The 20,365-nt window shown below is 39.6% G+C and overlaps 1 protein-coding gene across 2 annotated transcripts; it reads right to left on the reverse strand.

Annotated features, from left to right (window-relative positions):
* Window positions 1-8,032: 8,032 nt before the first annotated feature.
* On the reverse strand, window positions 8,033-20,000 carry LOC126646005 (uncharacterized). 2 transcript variants are annotated; one of them, XM_050326991.1, is made up of 3 exons: window positions 19,685-20,000; window positions 18,126-18,192; window positions 8,033-13,331 (listed from the first exon to the last, which is right to left on the reverse strand). In XM_050326991.1, exons 1-3 carry the CDS (start codon window positions 19,925-19,927, stop codon window positions 11,812-11,814), a joined length of 1,830 nt encoding a protein of 609 aa, XP_050182948.1. In that variant the 5' UTR covers window positions 19,928-20,000; the 3' UTR covers window positions 8,033-11,811. The 2 variants fall into 2 exon arrangements, with proteins under 2 accessions (XP_050182948.1, XP_050182939.1); XM_050326982.1 differs by having other exon boundaries at window positions 19,466-20,000.
* Between the last annotated feature and the right edge of the window lie 365 nt (window positions 20,001-20,365).

Consider the following 20,365-nt stretch of genomic DNA (forward strand, 5'->3'; position numbering starts at 1 on the left):
TAACAGATATTGCTCCAACAAACAGATTTTAGAAGGGACCACCCTATTTCAGGCAAAAGGAGATGTCTAAACATGAAAGAGGTAGAACATACCCTGTAAGGAGGAACTGTTAGGATAATCTTCCTAGATCTCACAGGGAAGTCTCCTTGACCTGCTTGCTTGCTGGAAATAAGCAAGGCTCTCCTTTCTTTTATATCTATTCACATTCCATCTTTTAGACAATAGATAGATGGAGGTCTCACTCGCACTAAAGATATAATTGTGGTAATATCATGCTCCAATAAGCACTGAATGACTGGGTAGATTTACAGAACAGACTATGTGGTCCACATTCCATGCTTCATTTTCCTTTTAATCATAAGACATTTCTTAATCCAGAAATTGATTTTCATGCTCAGTTTTGCAACACCATAACCCTTCTGTTTGGCACTTTTTCCTGGGACATCTCCCAGTGCAAGTGCACAGAGCTGCAAACCTGCTCATGAACGGAGGTGTAAGAAGTGAAGTAGTGCTCAGTACAACAAATGCTGGGAAAATCAAGCTGAAGGGACACAGATGCTGGGAATAAGCAGAGCATCAGCATTTGAACTTAGATGCATTTACAAAACTTTTTTTGCCTGTATTTCTCTTATATTTTTAAACAGTAATTGGGCTAGACTGACAAGGAGAAGAACTGAACTCTTGATAACTGAAGTTTTTATTTTGAACTGGTGACAACTATTTAAACAAGACATATTTGCTTTCTCCATATGTAGGATTGGATCTCTGGCAACCACCAGTCCTCTTAATACATGGGAGTTCAAAGGAGGACACAGACACTGGCTGCATTAGGAGGACAAGGCTGCACAAAGTTTCCAAGCTGTGGTGAGCACTTTGTCACATGAGCAGTCCTTGGGCTTCCATGGGATATAAACTTACTGGTCTAGAAACAGTGACCACATACAGCTCAGAGCTGCAGATCTCTTCGATATTTGTTTTATTTAAAAGCACGCATACAACCATGACACATGTCAGGATAAAGCTGTTAGATAGCATCACATATCTCTACATTGCTAAAAGGAAGAGATTTTATGGATAACAGAAGTGAAATACACACAGCTCTTTCCAAGGAAGTGAACACAAGGTTATCACATATATCTGTTGACAGTAACAGATGGTAGCACTAATTGTTGTTCAGAAAGTTCATGTTGTTTCAATTTCCTCAAGGGCAGTGGATGGGCATGGACATGATGTGTTTCTATATTACCACATTTGTGCAGCGCTTAGGGAAGTGTTGCTGCTTCCCACTAAAGGTGGGGTGACCTCGAGGCTTCTGCTGTAAGGGGAGAAGAGGGCTAAGCTGAGAAAAAGGAGGACTGCACCTCTGGGAGGGAGAGGGAGGAAGACAGGGAGGAAGAGAGAGGAATAGTCCCGCACCATTCAGAGTAGTACACTGTCAGTGTAACAAAGAGAATTCTTTTAATAGCAGAATATGAATGGAGCAAAATGTGAGCCAGATTCAGTAATGATGCTTGATGTTTCCACGTCCGGTGGAGAGCAGCTACAATGGTACAGATGCAAAGGGGTTGTCAAGGAAACAGACGGGTCTTGCTTCAGATGCGCAGTGAAGCACATACTCCAGACATCCGTACAGCCTCATTACCACTGCATCTGAATACCTCACAGTCGTCAGTAATAAATTTTACCCTCATAACACTCCTGTAGTGTAGTGGCCCTTTACAGATTGAGCCACCTGCCCAGTGATACCGGCACTCCGTGGTCAGACCCAGAAATCTAAACAAGAACACAGCATCTGTACCCATCATCCAGCCAGTGCCGTGACTTTGATATGGGTCAACAATAAACTTTGTTCTCTTTAGAACAAACAAACAATTAGAACAATCATTAATTCTCATTACTTTTATAGTAGAAATTGCTATGCTGAGACATGCATTTTTTTAGATTCCTAGTGAATCTAAAAATTCAACCTAAAATAATGGCCAGTCTTCGCGAGCGAAGATCCGGGGAAGGTCTTTACACCTTCCAGCCTGCGCATTGGATTTTTTTTTAGGTGAGACACAGTGTGCGCGGAACTGAGCCCACCCTTTAATCCTAAGGTTCATCTGCCGGGGCCAAGCGAGCTTGGACGGTGGCAGCGAGGTCCTTAGGACGTAGATGGATTGCTTTAAGGGCTAACGAGCTCCACCTGCCTGGGGAGTGTCCCTGACCGGGAATCGAACCCGGGTCTCGGTGGTGACAGCGCCACGCCTTTACCACTAGACCACCAGGGGCTCAAAAAAAAAAAAAAAAAAAAAAAATTCAACCTAGTGAAGAGGAAATAGCACAGGGCTCTCAGGGTATACCATGGATGGCAGGAAATGCACTGAAAACACATGCCATGGTAATAGGCTTTCAGTCCTTTTTAAGAAATTTGGAAACAAGTAGAAAGAGCATCAGAAAAAGCTAAATAATCATCCACAGTGGATAGAGTAGTCCACAGTGGTTTCAGACTGTGCAATGGGTTCAGAGTCATTCTGAGCTCTGAGTGTCAGAGACTGTTCTGAAAACCTGCTCCAAAAGCTTGGCAACAGCCTTTCTTCAAAACAGGGGGGTTCTCTAAGCTGTGGTTCAATTGCACAAGGTGAGCTGTGGCAAGGAAGAATGGTATGTCCTGTCCTGCTGATCTGTGGCTGGTTTATCCGAGGTACTGCTTTCTTTTAGACTGGTCTGGGAAAATAGGTAACTGAGCGTTAATTCACTTAGATGGTTGAAGATAACACTTTTGTCATTATTACTACAGACCTGGGCCTGGTATCAGTAGTCCTCAAAAAGGGAAATCTTGAAGATCTCTACTGCCTGCTTTTGTTTAAGGAACTTGTTCATATGCTCACGAGAAATATTTTTCTCAATTTTTTCTCAAATATAAAATACCAACAAGCTGCAAAAGACAAATTAAAATAAGTCAGTGTCAAGAGTACAGAATCCTATCCAATTTGCCTTTACAAACACTCTTAAATATTTCTGCCAATAAAGCTGAAGCCCAAAAACCTTTTCAAGGTCTATGATATAGGAATTACCAGATTTCTTCCCACACACATTTTTCTTTCTAAGAAAACAACCAGCATATCCCGTTGTATCAAATCAAGTTAAGGGTTTAGCTGGTATATGCAGAAAATTAGGGAAGGGAGTGACTGTGACCTTCTTTGTTTTCATTCTTACATCCTCTGCTCTGAGTATTTTCTTTTGTCAGATTAATTCAGTCTTTGAAGACTTCACTGTTGACCTCAGGGCACGTAAGGCATGTCAGCATGGATGAAATAGACTCGAACCCCCAAAAATGTACCTGAAACATAACATTTACTTTTACAATCATTAGCTCATTCAAAAATATGACAGGAGAAATACAAAAAAATCTGTATTGCTCAAAACATTGTACAAGGCAACCTGCAGACTGTGTATTTATCTGCTTTTGAAAAGGAGTGTATGAGGGCTTAACATTCAATTACCACTTATCTAAATCTGTACAAATTTCTATCAAAAGGTTACAGTGAATATCAGCTGATACATATTGTGATACAAGTAAGGATATAGAAAAGATAAACATTTGTAAAAGTAAAGACTGAAATTAAAATCTATCATTAACTGATTGCAAATCAGAAGCCCATGTAACTTGTAACAAAACAATTTGTGGCAAAGATTTGTCACAAACACAGCTGTTTCATGCATAGCACCAAAATCAAAAGACATCCTTTTCTTTGTGCCCAAAGAGCTCACTCACCCCTCCCTCCCTGTTTGGTTTTTTTTTTAAAGAAAAATAAGTTAACTGTGAAGGCAAAAGATGACAACAGTAGATAAAGAGATTGTTGTACCTACCTCAGCTACGCCTACAGTAATTCCTCTCATTTACCTGTGGCATTACCTGCATACAACTGATGAGCCCATCTGTCTCCAAGCCAGCAACGCCTCCAATCTGGTGAGCAGCCATTTGTCAAAACTTTCCCCAGGGTTGGAGACCTGCCTTTTTCCTGCCCTTATCAACTACCCATTATTGCCACTTTTATGACTGCTCAGCCGAGGCAGTGATAAATAAGACCTTGCCCTGCTCGGAGTTTTTCCCTGAACAAAAAAAGCCCTCTCTAGCAGACAAACCTGCTGCTGGGAATCTTGATGGGCACAGAAACACCTCTGCAGTAATGTGACCATATTCAGCATTGAGTGGCCCTGAAATCAGAAAAGGTTTTTCCTGTCTCTGTTTCTCAACAGGCTGCTGCAGCCCCACATCCACACCCTTCCCTGATTATAGGGAACCCCACCGCCTCGCCACCCCCTGCTTCAAGTCAGAGAAAGGTGTAACAATTTGGTTGCAAAGGAAAACAGGTATGTAGCTGTTTGGGCGTTATTATCTATAGTAATATGGAAAGATATCACCCAAGAAAATAAGAGAAAAGAGAGAAAGAAAGAGAGAAAAGACTAAGAGTTAAAATGTGTAAGGGAAAAGACAGAAAGAAAGAGAGAGGAAAAGTAAGAGTTTATAGTCACCACCCAGAGGTCTCTGATGTGCTTGGTTATTGTCACTGTCATTGCTGGTGTCTTGGTCTACCATGGAGTGGTGGGGAAAAGAAGCCCATGAAACGTGAAGTCCGATGGGTTTATACACCTTCAGAAGCCCTCCTGGTGCCTCCCCTGTGTGTGTGGGGAGGTGCTGTTTTTGCACAGTCATTCTGTTTTTCAGAGGCTGGAAGTGATGGCTTTTGTAGAGTCATTTAGGCTTGGGAACAGGGGCGCTTTGGAGGCACCCCTGCTACAAGTGAGACCTTCTCAGGGCGGCAGTGAGTGTGTGCAGAGAGGGCCTCTTTTGACGTAGTCAAAACTCCATGCTACAGCATCTGCAGTTTCTAGGCATTTTGTTCAGATATGCAAACTAGGTTGGGCTCCTGGAGCAAATTTCTCTTAAGTTGCTGTTAGATGTAACACTGAATACAGGCAACCTTCCAAGCAAAGCATTGCTTACCCTCAGGAGTACAGCAACGAGCAACAAAAATCATCCCACAACTGCTGCCTCAGACAGAATCACAGGGCTCTCACCTCTTGGGTGTCTTGCAGTACTGGACACTTTTCCAAGGCTTGATCAGATGTGTTTGAAATGTATTATGTTTATCTGGCATACAGTGGGAAAAAACATCCCCAAAGGTTTTAGCACGAATGAAGCCTGTGTTAAAGTTACTGATCCGGTGGTAGCTTTGGTTTGAAAAAAAGGTTTAAACAAATCCAGGTACATGTTGAAGAAGAAATGAAATACAGAGCATTTTCAGGCATAAAGGCATCTTAGGCAATTTTTCTTATCTAGTTGGTATAAAGCACACTTTTTCATTCTCCTTTCCTAATAAAACCAACAAATGTACTTCTCCTTCAACAAACAGTGTAGTTTACAGTGTATACTAAATCCCTTTTACTTTTTTGACCTTCTGAGTAGAGTATGAGGCTCTTGAGTTTGATGCAAACCATCTCCAGCTCTTGACTTGAGACACCTGCATTTAATCTATGAATATTCTCAGAAGTTTTTTATACTCTGCAAGGGAAGGCTGCAATCATGCAACTCAAATGTGATTACCAGCCTAAATCACTCACCAGATCAAACTTGCTTTGAAAGCCTATATCTATCATATGGACTCCTGAACTGAATTCAACTTCTAATTTAAAACTATGAAGCAAGTCAGCAAAAAACAACTGTGACCAGAACAGTCTGTTGACATTCCATATGCACAGAGGTCCTGAAGACACTTAGTACTTGTCTACATTATTGACTGCAATATAACAGAAAAATACTCAAAGGAGAATTAAAGGTACCATTAGCAGTCGTGATGATAATGTGGAGCTCAGAGAAGGCTCATTTATCTAATGAGAAGCAGTTCCCAATATAAACATAGTTAAGAGGTAATGATGAAAACTGAGGTTTGCATGCCAAAACCCACAAGTATATCCAGAGGTTTCCCAGTATAAGTTGGCATTCAATTAACCCAATTACCTAACTTAATGTTCCAGCTGAGCAAAATGCTTAAGGATATTTAGGATACTCTAATGTTACTGAAGTTTACAAAAGTTGGTGGGTGGGAAGTGCTTTAATGAAGAGACAGAAATGAAGCCAAATGTGATCAACATAATTTTCAGTTGAACAAATTTTCAGTTACAACTGGTTGAAAACCCCAGGAATTTCATTCACAAAGTTCTGATGAAAACTAGTTTAAATTCTTATATATGAATACCTAAAGACTGAAGATTGCCTTTTCCTTCTCCCACTTTTCTCCCCTTCTCTCCATTCTCCCTACCTTCACTCTCTTATTTCCCTTTCTTTCCTCTACCTTTTCGGTGGAAAAATGCAAAGGGGAAAGTTGGAGACATTGATTTTATGAAAATATGCAGGAACTTCCTTAAATCCTTTTTCCATAGTTCTTCTTTTAGAGAAAATGCTATTTAACCAAGGAGATTATATATATATAAAACATGACAGGTTTTTACCTAAAGTTTCTGCTAAAACCAGGCATTAACACCCTTCTAGCGAGAAAGTTACATCCAGCCTTTTAAGGCTATTTTCAAGAGATGCCATTTAACTGGATGGCACTAGACTATCTGGAGAGTGGTTAGTTTCCCTTTGAAGAGCCTATGAACAAAAGATGCAATCCTGCAGGTCACAATGTGCCTGCAGAGCTCCAACGAAGGACTGAAGGAAGCTACACAAACTGCAGCTGACCGAGAAACTCTGTTTTAGTAACAACAATCCAATTATTTAATGCAAACAAGAGTTTCTTGGATCCCTCTTTTGCAGTCATCTGACTGCTATATGTCCAGAGCCAGAAGTGAAAGACATGTAGATACAGAGATGCTGAAGTCCAGCACATGGGCAACTCAGGTATTTTGAGGCACACTTGCCACCTCTTTCTGTCAGGCAGCACAGGCACTGCCACGAACACAGTTAATATCTTCTGAGCCTTATTTTAAGGCAAACCCTCAGAGCAGAGGAAGGGGCACCAGGCTTGGTGGCACAGTGTGCTTCTAGACATGTGCATAAGGATGTTGTACAAGTGAATGTCGGGCCCCTGAAGAGACACGTAAGGTGCATCTGAGAGAGCTCTTGTGCAAAGTGGACAAACAACAAGATGGTCTGGGCTGTTAGGGAAAGGGCATAAACAGAACCAGCTGCTGAAGGCCAGAAGAGAAGGGGCAGTTTTTGATCCAGCCTGGAGGAGGGTGGTTCTATTTTTCAACAGCATTTCACAAATACTTCTTTTCTCCTTCCTCTTAATTTTATCCTTGGCTAATTTAGGCTATCTTAGCAATGTCTGCAATCTCCTTCTTACAGCAATTATTTCTTTAAGTCCTTCAAATCAGTACAAATACAATTGCTGAACTCATCACATAAAATACCTCTTTTTTTGCTTTTAATGGAAAAGGCTGAAATAAATTTTTGGAGAACTATCTTTCAAAATTATTTCTAAATGGAGGTCATTTGACAGCACCTCTCTTTCATTCATATCTAATAAACAATAACTTCTCCAAAAAGAAGAAACAGATGTACAATTTTAAAAAATTGTAAAGTTTCTGCTGAGAACACATGAGCTTTAACTTGCCCAGACCCTGACAGAAGTATAGCTGTGCTACTACAACACTCTGATCTGGACCCCCCACAACACTCTAAAATCTTCCACATATGACAGAGAGCCTGTGAAGCACCCAGGCAGGACAAATTTCTTTCTTCTCTATATTCCTAGGGTGCTAGCCATGACCAGGATGAACTGTGCTGCTCTTTTGACAGTATTCATCTCCTCAGATCTACAGTTACTGTTATAACCATAGGAATAGAAGGCAGGCAGACAAGATGATCTCTAGAAATGTGCACTACTACTATTCCTGTTTAGTGACACTTCATGAAGCACTTCAGGTGACTAATTCTGATTATATCTGTGAAATACTGACCCCAGAAGAGTCACTGGTAAAAAAACATGATAGCTGCAACCAATCTTCCTCAGAACAGAACAAAAACACTCATGAAGCCTTATCATTTTATTTATTTCAGTAAAGTTCTCTTAAAACATATTACAATACACTATTAACTGAGGCAAGTATCTAAACAGTCTTTTTAAAACAAGGCAATATTTCAAAATAGGAAATTTCATAAAAAGCACCATTTGAAACTAGTGTAGGTTTCACAGTGTACTGCAATCTGCAGAGAACAGAGGAACATCTAAAATATTGGAATAAACTTAACAAATTCTGCCCAGTTTTGACTTCACAGAAAGCATAAAAAAATGCATAGGTAATAAAATATATTCAGGTAAAATCTTTGAACTTGCAAAATGTTTCACAATACAAAATAATTCAGGTTTTTGTAAGCCAAATCCTTTTTCCTATTGAATGAGTAGCACTATACCACCTAAATTATTTTCCTTCTGTAATGGTCATGTTTTCTATAACAACAGGTTGCCCATTATCTGCAGAATGCAATGAAATAACCACCTGCCTTCCTGGATGTATTAACTTAAACTCCTTCTGTACAGCTAGATTCTACCAGACTCATACTTACTCTGTTACTTTATGAATACTTCCTCTGGAAACACTCTCTAGCAGAAAGGATTGGAGAGACTGTCTGCAGCTATTTTAACCATATTCATAAATGTGGTTGGTATGAAAAGATGCAAAAGAAAAGTTTTTAAATGCATTCTGTACTTCACAGTACTATATTGTGCTATTAACAGAAAGAAACCATATGGGAAAAAATTAATTTAAAAGTTCTAAAGTTGTAAATATAATTAGTAAGATATACTTGTCAATAAGACATGCAATTTATGACAGCAAATGGGATAAGCGCCATAAAAGGAACATTCATTTTGCATTGATTCCTCTTGAACTTTATCTTATTCAGGATCATAGTGCACCACTTAACTTTGCATGGTATGAGGCAATATATATCATTTTCATAGATGCAGAGGCTATATACTATGCCCTTAATTAGGCTATCCTAAATCCACACTGATTCCAACACATTCACTTCAAATTCCTGTTGCTATAACCATGGTCAGTGAGTGACCTCAACTACAGATTCAGGCATTTCCTTTTTTTGAAAGGGAGAGATGCTCTTTTTTGTCATTTGAGGGCCTTATTACAGATGAGTAAAATATTATCAGATGCATTATCACTACCAGATGGATGCAAAATACTGTGTTTCTGCCACTGTGCATCTAAAAGTCTACTCTGAATTTAAGGGCAATTCTGGGCATTCCCAACAGAGTCCTCCAAGAACATTTACTGCATTGAAGAATTCACACTCTGGAACCTCTCTTAGCTGTAATAATGTTCACTTGTACCTTCCTCATAGTTTCTGCATCATTTAATAATGGTGCACTTCAATGTAAGTACCACCACGTGCATAATACAGGATTGGAGCATCATTCTCTTCCCTGTTCAAGCAATTCCACTGATCTCACAATCTCACTCAAATAAAGCATACTCATACAAATCATGCCATTAGATTTGCTATATGCTATATATAGGCAAATGTTTATTACATTCAAGTAACATCTGCACTTTGCTAAAGATGTACCAGCTTATGTTTAACACCACATTCTGATATGTGCTACACAGGTTTAAATCCGGAATGACTCTTAGGGAAGCAACAGCCTTCAACACAACTGCATAGCACAAAACAGAAAGGAAAATAAGGGGTTCTGTTTGTAAGAAAGTGACTTTCTTAACTTCCTCTGAAACAAAAACATAAGTACATAATTTCTAGGTTTCTCTAACATTGTCTTCCCCTGAACTCTTACCTTAGAAATATCCAGGTCTGCTCTCTGCAGAGGTCCTCTTACATCACATGCACCCTTCTATAGAAAGCAGATGGGTATGTCAGAAAACTTTTAACTCCTGTGCCATTTCATCTTTGTTTAGTCTCAGTAGGCTTCCAGAGTGAAGTACCTAGAAAAGCTGCTCTGCTCCTAAGTAATGCAGCTCTTCTGCACACAACAGATACACGTTTTCATTCCCCAAAGTCTGTCTCTATTACTACAAAATATCCCCCATAACAGTATTTTTCAAATGTTGAACACCTTTAATGGTAGTTTTAATTCATCCTTCCTTACGACCTTCTGAGAACAAATGAGACCCTGGCTACAAACAGGCACTGAGATCTCTGTCACAAGAGAGATTTGGGGACACCAGGATGACTGGTTTGTGTACTTGTGCTGGCTGCAACACAATGCCCAGTGAGGTGTCTTGTAATGGACTGCTTAGATTTCGCAGCTGAAAGCAAGAAAAACTACTGTTCTTTATTTGGAGCAGGAGAGCAGTTTGTCCAAAGCCTCCATCCTTGAGGACACTCTTGATGAATAAAAAAGGATGATGGAAAGATAAATTCAGGTGTTAAGGACACAGTTATTAACGTTACAAGTAAAAACAACCACCAGATAGAGGACTTGCAATTGGGTTCATTCTGTTACAGAAAATTATAGCAGAAGGCTATGCAGCAAAATAGTGTGACAAGCTCAAAAACAAATGAAGAGCAAATGTATATTTTAGATACACATACTCAGGCAGACATTTATATTAAAGGTATATCGTGCATAATATTCCTTTTCAGTAAGGTTGATTTAAGCAGCCTGAAAGTGCATTGTTAAGGTCCCTCTTCTATAATTACATTTGTAACACAAATATCTATCCTTTTGTAGGAATGCTGAAAGAAAGCTGGGAAGAAATGTGGCAAGGCATGCCATTTACCCCTAATAAAAGGAATGAGAAAGGAGAGTGAAGCAGCATCTGTGGAGGAGAAAGGAGAAAATGGGACAAAACACTTCACATAGATAAGAAAAAAATAAGAATAATTTGATGGAAAGGTTGGAAGAAGACAAAAATTAGTGTCAATGAATACACATTTTCTTTGAATTAACTGAGGGATTTAACAAAAAAACCCACCTTTTTAAATTCAGCATCTGTTCAGCAAAATAAATAGGCTTTGTGAATAGTGTTCCTTTTGGGTCAGAAAAATATTTTGTTACTTATAAGAAATCGAATAAAAATTTGCCTAATTTTCAAAAGTCTTACTTTCAATACATTCCTTTAGTACTTATTTATTTTTGCCTACCCACTCTTACTTTTTAGGATACACTTCCTTCTCTTCCTGCAACTTTTCACAGGCAAAAGTAAAAACGGGGAAAAGCCTTCCCAGTAATTTAAATGCAGATTATTTCAAAATTAAATTAGAACAGTTATTAGTTCCACTCTTTTTGTTATAATATTCTATTTTCAACCCAGTCAATTTCTATAATATTAAGAATGTGTACTCCAGTGTTGCCATATCATCACCTCTAGTTTGAGGCATGTTCTCTCCATTTATAGAAAGCACATTTTGTAAAATGTAGACAAATTAGACTCAAAGTGCATTTAGTCTTATTATTAGCCTGTTGAGAGAAGAAGCTGAAAGCAGGTTTCCATTGGCTGTGCTGCTTTTGGTTACAGTACTAAAATGTATTTACCCTTACCTGCAATTTTTTGTGGTCCAGAAATAACCAATTTTAAGGGATGGCTTTATTAAAAATAAGAGAGTTTGATCCGAATTCAAGGTTCCCCTGCCTGAGGATGTTAACAGAATTAAAATCTTGGAACACTGAAAGCTTGTGTTTTCTTTAAACACTGATCATTCAATTCAGATTATACTTAAATACTCCTAAAATTGGGAGCATTTTGGCAGGATGATCAGCTCATGTCAACATAGTATACAGTGTCAAATAGATATAGAATACAAATACAATTTAACCCCCAATTCTGTGCTGACTTCATTGCACAGAATTAAGATGAAATCCATAAAATAGACATACTGGTTCCATGTTCATGAGTGATCTGATTGATCCTTCCACGCACACAGTCAAGAGAAACTGATATCAGTGTTCCATTACGTACTCCAAAAGATGCACGGAGGGACACACTGGTCCATATGCTTCCCTCTGGCATCTGACCTCCAATCTGCTGAGCAATTGCTGTGGGTTGCATGTGATCCATGGTCAACTGATTGAGAGTCATTTTGAGTGCATTGCATGAGTGGATTAGCTTTAAGTTAAATGTAAGGCTGGCAACTCCCTTTTCAGTAAAAATAAAATACTTCTGAGCAAGCTGTCCAGAAGAAATCAGCTGTATCTGTTTCTCATTGGATGAGACCTGGGTGAAATCCAGTAATTTGTTTCTCACAGCTCCAGTAGGCAGACCTGTAACAGAAACTGTGGCTGATATGGCACTAGAAACTGCTGAAGGGATCCAAATGAGGCTAAACATACTAATTCCAGAACTATCTCCAAAATACCGAACATTACACTGTGCAGGAGAAAGTATCTCAAAGCTAATCAGATCTCCAGCACCAACTTTCGTGGCCCCAGAGGCAGATATCGACGTGTCTCTGTAATTTACCCCGGATTTAAATACATTCATTAGCTCTCTGTTGGTACCATTCCTATTGATATAAGAAATTAAGGAGAAACCCTCCCGGACACATGTATGACCCATGGAATACAACGCCTGGTGAAATACAAATTTGACAACACCGGTTTCAGTGAACTTTATAGCTCTGCCATCATGAGATAAACTTAGCATGTAAGGGTCAGAAACAGAAATTATTTTAAAGGTAGGTCGATAATTTGTTTGGTAATGCATTGCTGTTGACATCTGTGCACTGAGTGCTACAGCACCTGTGTCATGGGACAACCAAAACAAACTGAGTGGGGTAATAAGATCATAAATATTTAAGTCTTTGCTTTGATTGCAGAATTGATTTGGGCTCCTCAGATACACAGAAAGAGTTTGGCTGGGCTCCACTTCAGCAGCACTGCTCAAACTAGTGCTCTGGAAATACTTTCCTTCTGGCTGTTCAATCCGAACACCACTCAGTTCATAGCCTTCCTCGCTGCCATTGAGCTTTAGGGAAAGTTGCAAAAAATTCCTGCAGCTGTGCTTTACTGCAAAGTTTAGGTCAGTCCACAACAGACCATGTTGCCTGAATACCAGGCTGCCATCTTCAACAGATAGGATTTCACAGGGAAGCTTTCCCTTTATCTTCAAGTTCAAGCCAGAGTAGACCTGAGAGATGCCAGACTTCACAGAGGGTAGAATAATATTTGCAGCCCAAGACTCTGAGAGCTTGTTTTCACCGGTTGCTGAACAAACAGTATCACTGACAGTGGAACAGGGCATGGCCACCATTCCATCTTCACATTTTAAACACGCTTGGCATTCCTGCATTTCCTTATTAAAGAAATAGTCGTCTCCACACATTCCCAAAGCTGCATCTTTCTCAGCAACTCCAAGGCATCGGAAACCACCTGTTCACAGGAAATGGACAGTTTTTATTGTCATACCTTTAAAATACTAAAAATTAGAACTCTATAGCTCCACATATCAAGTATCTTTGATAATGTATCTAATCATAAGGGAGAAAACAGCGGACAGTTATGATGTTAGATAAGTTTATGCTATTAAAGGAACACTGATAGCTGACAGAGAGGAAATATTAGTTATAACTCAGCTTGTCCAAGCCAAGCACAATGGTTCAGAGTGAAAGAGGAGCTACAGAGTGGCAGTTCTAACCAAAACCTGTAATGTATCAGATGCAAAGACAACGCGCTCCAAAGACACTCCCTTCCCTGAGGTAAAAGGCATGGTGACTGAGTGGCCTACTGAGCAGCTCAGATACTTTCAACTAAGGGAGAGTTCCCCCACATGGAGAAATGTGCACTGCCTGCCCAGACAGGTCACAGGGTATCCCTGTGATTGCTAAAGCAGTGCTTTGCAACCAAAGGAACAGGTATCCCCAGCATTCACTCTGTACACAGTTTTTAAAGAACCTGCAAGAGACAAATAGGAAAACCAAAACTGTAAACAGCATGCTTAAAATCAGTCTGCATAAGCCCATGCATTTAAAAAGTGGAAAACCACTGTCCTGAGACACAGGATGCCAACAGTTGTGATAAAGCTAAAATAAAACTGCTGCAAACAGTAAAGGGAATATCTAGACATGCTGTTTGAAATTACTTTATTTGACATAAAGCAATTTTGTGCCTTATGACCTTAGTGGGTGAAAGAATGCACATCCAAAGAGCAAGTTTTAAAAACAGACTGTAATTTTCTATGGCAATTTTCCAAGAGCACTGCCAGCTGCCAGTGCTTCCAGTTGGAGCAATCAGAACCCAAAACCTTTATGTATGGAGCTTTCAGGATCTAAATCAGCAGACAAAATCTGAGGCACCCTAAAGAATAACCACCTGCAGTTTATGCCTCAAAATGTAATCACTAATGCACCCACTTATGCTTTTTGTCACCATAATTATAACTCAGTAATCAGCTTTATTATAGCTCTTCTTAAATATCCTTTACTATCTAAATCCTGTATCATAAATTTGCTTTATTCTTCAGCTGGAAAGTTCCTGTTCCTGCGATGGTATTTCCTCTAAGACTGGGACTACAAGTATTTGATATGGATCCCAACAAGCCACATTTCCCCATTGCTAGCCCCAGGCTGGAGCTGGCTATGCCGACTGCTGATGCAGACAGAAGAGCTCGCCACACATACTGCAGACTGCAAGATAGAGCAGTACACGTGCACTGGGCTCACAGGGGAGGTCAGAATATTGGCCAGAATTCACTAGACACTGAGTTACTTTATACAGGTTTCATATATTCACCCTCATATCACTTTGTCTATTTACATTTAATTCTCTGAAGCGATGACTCTCCACTAACACCAATATGTAGGACTGTACAATTTATGATGTGAAAATACTCTTTCTAAGACCAGGTACCATTTTCTCTGAGCTCACTGCAGAACAGTAAGATATTTTACATTTGATAAAAAGTCAAGAGAAATGTAACACTTTGTTCCCCTCTGCAAGTGTCTGGCTTTTTTATGAGAAACAAAAGCCAAGTAAGTAAGATCACATTTTGTAACTAAGAACATTCTAAAGGGAATACAGAAAAAAAAAATCTCAGACAAACTTTCCCTTTGAAATCAGTTTTAACCATGATGTAAATTGTTCATATGACACTTCTTTACCACGTCTACTTCTCATATCAATAGCTCCACCACCACTGAGAAATAGTGGATGAACTGATACTGAGTACACAAATACAGCTGGTTTGCATGGCAGAGAAGATTTGCAGTAGTGCCTAGAAATCCTTTTTATGCTATTTGCTTCTTTAAAATATTTTAATGTATATTTGAGGATTTTTATAAACATCAAGTTTTACAACTGCATGTGGTGATTACTCACTATAATTTGCTGTCCGGTCTTTTACTGGTTAGATCTGCAGCAGGTGTTCCCCCTGTGTGTGCTTCAAATAGGTGACTTCAAAGCAGCACACAAGCTACTTTATACTATGGACACAGTGGCAAGAGTAACACTCTACACTTTGCCCAGAAGAAGTCAAGCAGCAAATGATAGCCAAACATCAGAAAGCTAGCACAGCAGCATGCTGTGACTGCTTCCTACTGCTCTTTACTGTCTGACAATCTCTCCCACCTCTTCCTGGCTCCTGCTCTGGGCACTGCTCCACCTGGTTTAACAACGAGTTCAACCCAGCTCAACCTGAGGAGCACACTCCTCAGCCCTTGCCACTCATGGAAGCCAGGCAACTGCAAGGCAATTAGAGTAAGCCATACATGTATTTTGCTGCTGTTACTACTCATAACTGCCTGATGCAAAGATGAGATTCAAGAAGATTAATTATGGGAATTCATCTCTTTTTAAACCCTTTACGTCAAATTTGGTTCATCACATATCAACATGGCTTATTATCGGGGCTATCTGTCCAAGTTCCCATTCCTCTTCCCCCTGCATCCCACAGTAAGTTCTACAGTAAGTTCTACAGTAAGTCCTCCTTAGCTAGCATGGCATTCCAGGGAGACTGCCTTTGGTTGACTCTATTTCTTGGACAACAGTTTGACCACTTTCCTGTGATTATCTAAGAAGGAAATGATGCACTGGAGTCCATTTTCACTGACTACATACCTCCAACTGTTATTGAAACTTGATGACTACCATTTAATTAAATAACCTAACAACTCTTACCCCAGCTAAAAGTGAGAAAAAGCAGCAGAGGAAGAAGGTATGATGTAAAGGAAAGTGGAAGGGTGAAGAGGGAAAGGCTCCTAATTGCACATTTTTTGATTGTTATTTGCCCTGTCTCCTCTCATACTATACAGTGAAGATGAGTTGCTACAGATGAAACAACCTTTGCGTGCAGCTCAAGAAAACACGTTCAACATCTGGAACTCATATGTCAGATCACATCTCTATCTTCCCTACATTACCCAAAAGGGACATTCAGTTTCACCCTGCCTTTTAACATGGTAATCACACTTGTAGAAGATAATAAGCTACCACGGCCAGAAAGTAGCAGTTGTCTCTAATAAAAAATAAAAAGAACACTCTCTTCCATGACAGATGGAAACAACATTGACAGGACATTGATTCCTGTGGTGATGGGACTGATTCACAGGTGATGGGAAATAGTTTGTTTTCACATAGTTACAAGCCACCATTAAAACTGGGAGAGGATGAATCAAGGGAAGTGTCCTTCCCTTTCAAATAGATTGCTGCTGCCCTTCTGTGGTCTGACATGCCATCATTACTCATCTGTTTCTTGGCAGTATTTTGCCCTCACTTTCCTCCAGCAGTTGTACAGACCCTCTTGGTCTAGTTCCCCCCTTCCACAGAACCCACTGAATAAATGACTTAAAGCCTTCCCTCTTCCAAGCCACAGACAAGAGCAACACCAAATGACGACCGCATTGGTGGCTCTCCTTTCTTAGGACCAAGCTCTTATGGGCTTCCATCCAAAAACCTACCAATTCAACCAAACCCAACGCCTTACTTAAGAAGAGACAAAGTCTTACACCTTTCCAATGCTCTGATTCAAATATTGGGCCCTAAGCTGTCTCCCCTCTAACTGTTCATCATTAAGACTGTCTAAAAGAGTCTTGCCTCTTTTTTTGGTAAGACTGATGGTAACTCCTCTACAGCATTTACCACATAAGGCAACACTAAGTGCTCTCTTGCTCTAGTCCATTTCCAGTTTCCTGTGGTGTTTTGTACGAACACCACCCAAACCAACACAGTTCCTGCCCAGAGGAAGGAAGTACAATATAAGAGAACCCATGCCCTGTTTTCACCCTTTCCTAGAACCAATTCCCTCCCACATTTTCCCTCCACCAGTGGCTGGGTAGGAAAGATACAAGATCAGTCATAATCAGCTGAAAACAGCCCTTGCCACTCAGAGAGGCCACACTCCTTCTACAAGTTAGAAGTCTAGAGGAGGAAAACCATAAAATCTAATGAAGCTCTCCTTCAGTTATTTGACTGTGAGACTTCAGGTACAGGTCACAGCTGGTGAAATGCTCTGTTTGGTCACAGAGTTCCTTTTGAGCTTTTTTGGCTGAGAAAACTTAGACAAACAGAAAGAAACTTAGTACCTGGATGCAATTTGCTCACTATGTCTATCAATTTTGCTCTTTTGTGTCTGACTGCCATTAGAATACAATGAAGTAATGAAGTTGAAGTCTGCAGAGCAAAACACCAGACAGATCTGTTCTTAAATGTCAGAAAAATTCCCCCAAGCCCATGCAAATGATGGAAACTGTTGATTGTTCCTCAGTATTTGACAATATTGTTGCTAAAGGAGAATATGATTGATGGAAAGAGGCTTAATAAGACCCTTTATGAGATCAAATCAGATATCTACTCCAGTGCAGCAGAAGGAAAATGACAACTATTTTTCTCCATTAGGAATGATATCTTTGATTTTGACTCCATTTGTACCAGCATAAACAAGAAGAAAGTCAGGTCATAAGTGAAAATTAAAACAAAGCACATAAAACCCCATGAAAATAAGGCAAAAGGGACCATCCAATGCTTCCTGTGGATATTAATCCCCTATATAGCCCATCGTCCACAAAAACTGCTACCAGCTTACAGATGAGTATTTTTCAACCCCTTTGATTCCAGCAAGCTGCACATGTCACTACTCATTAACATACAAGTCTGAGTCCTTATCTATTTTTTTGGTCAGTTCCTGAAGATCTAGTTATCTTTATTCTTTAATTATTAGAGAATATAACTTACCTGGAGTATTCAGGCATTTTATCCTCTCACCACAAATGCTTGGAGATTCAGTGCATTCATCTCTGTCCTGTAAATCACAAGATTCATACTGAAACACTATAAAACGACAACTTAAATTTGAAACAGGATTTCTTCAGGCTCTGTGACACCCATCTGCTAGTAAGAGGCATAGGCAGGGATGGAGAACAGGCTGATCCCATAAGCGTGTTGGATCAAGAAAATTTTGATTTGGATATGTCAACTGTTCTATCCAAAAAGACCGTGTGGTATCCACAGAAAGCTAGCAGTGTGCAGATGACGAGCTGAACTGAGTGGTTGCACAAGTAAAGCTTGTTACATTGCACATGCTCCAGAGTGATGCATCACTCAACTGATCTTAATGACACTGTAACAAGTGTTAGGAAAGGCTTTTAAGGACATTTAGTCTGGGAGGAAGGTGCTAACCAAAAAACACACGTGAAAAGTAAATGAGAAAGTATTATCTCCTGTCAACAAGCCCTCCTTTCACCTTACAGCAGTCAGAGAGGAAAGAATAACAGGCTACATTTGTATTTAAATGCTAGCACTAAAGAAAACTGAGACGAGCTCTGGACAGACACTTTCAGGTTCTCAGTATCTTGGGCGTAGGTCACTGGCTGGTCAGGTCATGTTAAGCTAAGAACTGGGGGCAATACTTGGCAAACAAGATACTGCTTTAAATATCAAGTTTCCCATATATATTAGAATTTCTAAATTACAGAAAGCGAACAAAGAACCATTTTATTTTGCTTACTTGCTGGTTTTATGTTGTATAATAAAATGTGTTTAACAATAGAAGCGTCTGTTCTATATTTGTATATGTTTGCATGTTACGTTTCAGCAGGAACTAGTTCTTACATTTGTTTTAACTGACAACTTCTGTTTCCAAACCTATAAATAAATGTCTGACTTATAGCTTTGCTTAGTAAAGCTTTCCTTTGCTTTCCAGAGATGTTTAGAAGTTCCTGTAGAGTGGAGTGGGATTAAACAAACAAATTTAGCATGCAGAAGTATAAATGTTTTAGGATGCCTTTTCCCACCATGATGAAAAGAATCAAAGTTCTGCCAGCTGCCAGGTTTGGGAAAGTGTCACACCAAACTGGCACAAACTAGTGTCTTATTTAGAGCAGTAAAAACTAAAGAGAAAGCTCAGAAAAAAAACTTCTGGCAGACTTTGAAGTGCCATAGACCCGTTCAGTGAAACACATGCTCCAAACTGGATCTCTGCAGCTCTCCAAGTAGTTATTTCCAGAATGTTATCCCAGTATGTCAAACCCAAAACTTCATAAGCAATAACTGAAAGATACAGAATTATGTTTCACCTGGCAAATCCGATCAGAGTTTGCAGAACACTCGGACATTTGGAAAAAACCAGCAGGACACAATGTGCATTTCTCACATTGTGAAGGTGTCTTTTGGAAATTGCAAAATTCATCACTTTCACAAAGGCCACAGTCCAGCAAAGACTCCCCAACATTAATCACTTTTGCATCCACTTCCACTTTATGCACAGAGTATGACTTCTGGAGATGATTTCTGACCTGGTTCTGAAGTCCTTGAAGATGACTTTCAAAATAATTTTGAATATCTTCTTGCAAACTCTGAAATGACACTTGTTTCACCGTATCAAAAAGCATGCCATACTGGACTTTGATCAAATCCATTTGCTCATACATTTTTCTTTGCTGTTCAAGAATCTCCTGTTGCTGTCTAACCAGTACATGCTGCTGCTCAGCAAGTTTTTGCTGCAAATCGACAATGATCTGCTGTTGGCTTTTTAGCATTTCAGTAAATTTCTCATGCCCTTTTGCAAGGTGCAGTTGTAGTATTAGGGCATCTTCAGATGGAACTTCATTTTCTCCTGAAATAAAAATGATTGATTATTGTCCAAGCTTCCTGTATTATCTCTTCAAAAGCATTCCAGTTTTAGTACGTCAATGAAAAGTTGCACTAAATTCAAGTCATGATTATAAGGCCAGTTCCTTTACTATCTTTGTAGCCACTTCAAGGGACCACAAGGTCTTCCACTTCATAAGCGACAACATTTGCCCCTGCTTCAGGGAATAAATTAATCATCACTGGGGTTCAATACAGATTAACCATTCCTACGTACATGGTCAAATACAGTAAAGACTAAATGGCCAATTTTCACTGCAGAGGCGATAAAATGTGGTGATAAAACTTGCTGCAAATACTAAGCCATTAAGGGTAGTAAAAGTAAG

Source organism: Myiozetetes cayanensis, unplaced genomic scaffold (assembly GCF_022539395.1).
Source record: "Myiozetetes cayanensis isolate MyiCay16 unplaced genomic scaffold, myiCay2020 scf1, whole genome shotgun sequence".
In the NCBI taxonomy this organism is placed as follows: Eukaryota; Metazoa; Chordata; class Aves; order Passeriformes; family Tyrannidae; genus Myiozetetes; species Myiozetetes cayanensis.

What these genes read in the sequence shown, in the direction of transcription:
- LOC126646005 (XM_050326982.1), bottom strand. Translation starts at nt 19,927, where the DNA reads ATGCTAAAAAGCCAACAGCAGATCATTGTCGATTTGCAGCAAAAACTT. An exon ending in ACTCTGATCGGATTTGCCAG is followed by an intron (nt 18,193 to 19,465) that starts GTGAAACATAAT and finishes TGTGATTTACAG; the next exon opens with GACAGAGATGAATGCACTGA. An exon ending in AAAATGCCTGAATACTCCAG is followed by an intron (nt 13,332 to 18,125) that starts GTAAGTTATATT and finishes TCCTGTGAACAG; the next exon opens with GTGGTTTCCGATGCCTTGGA.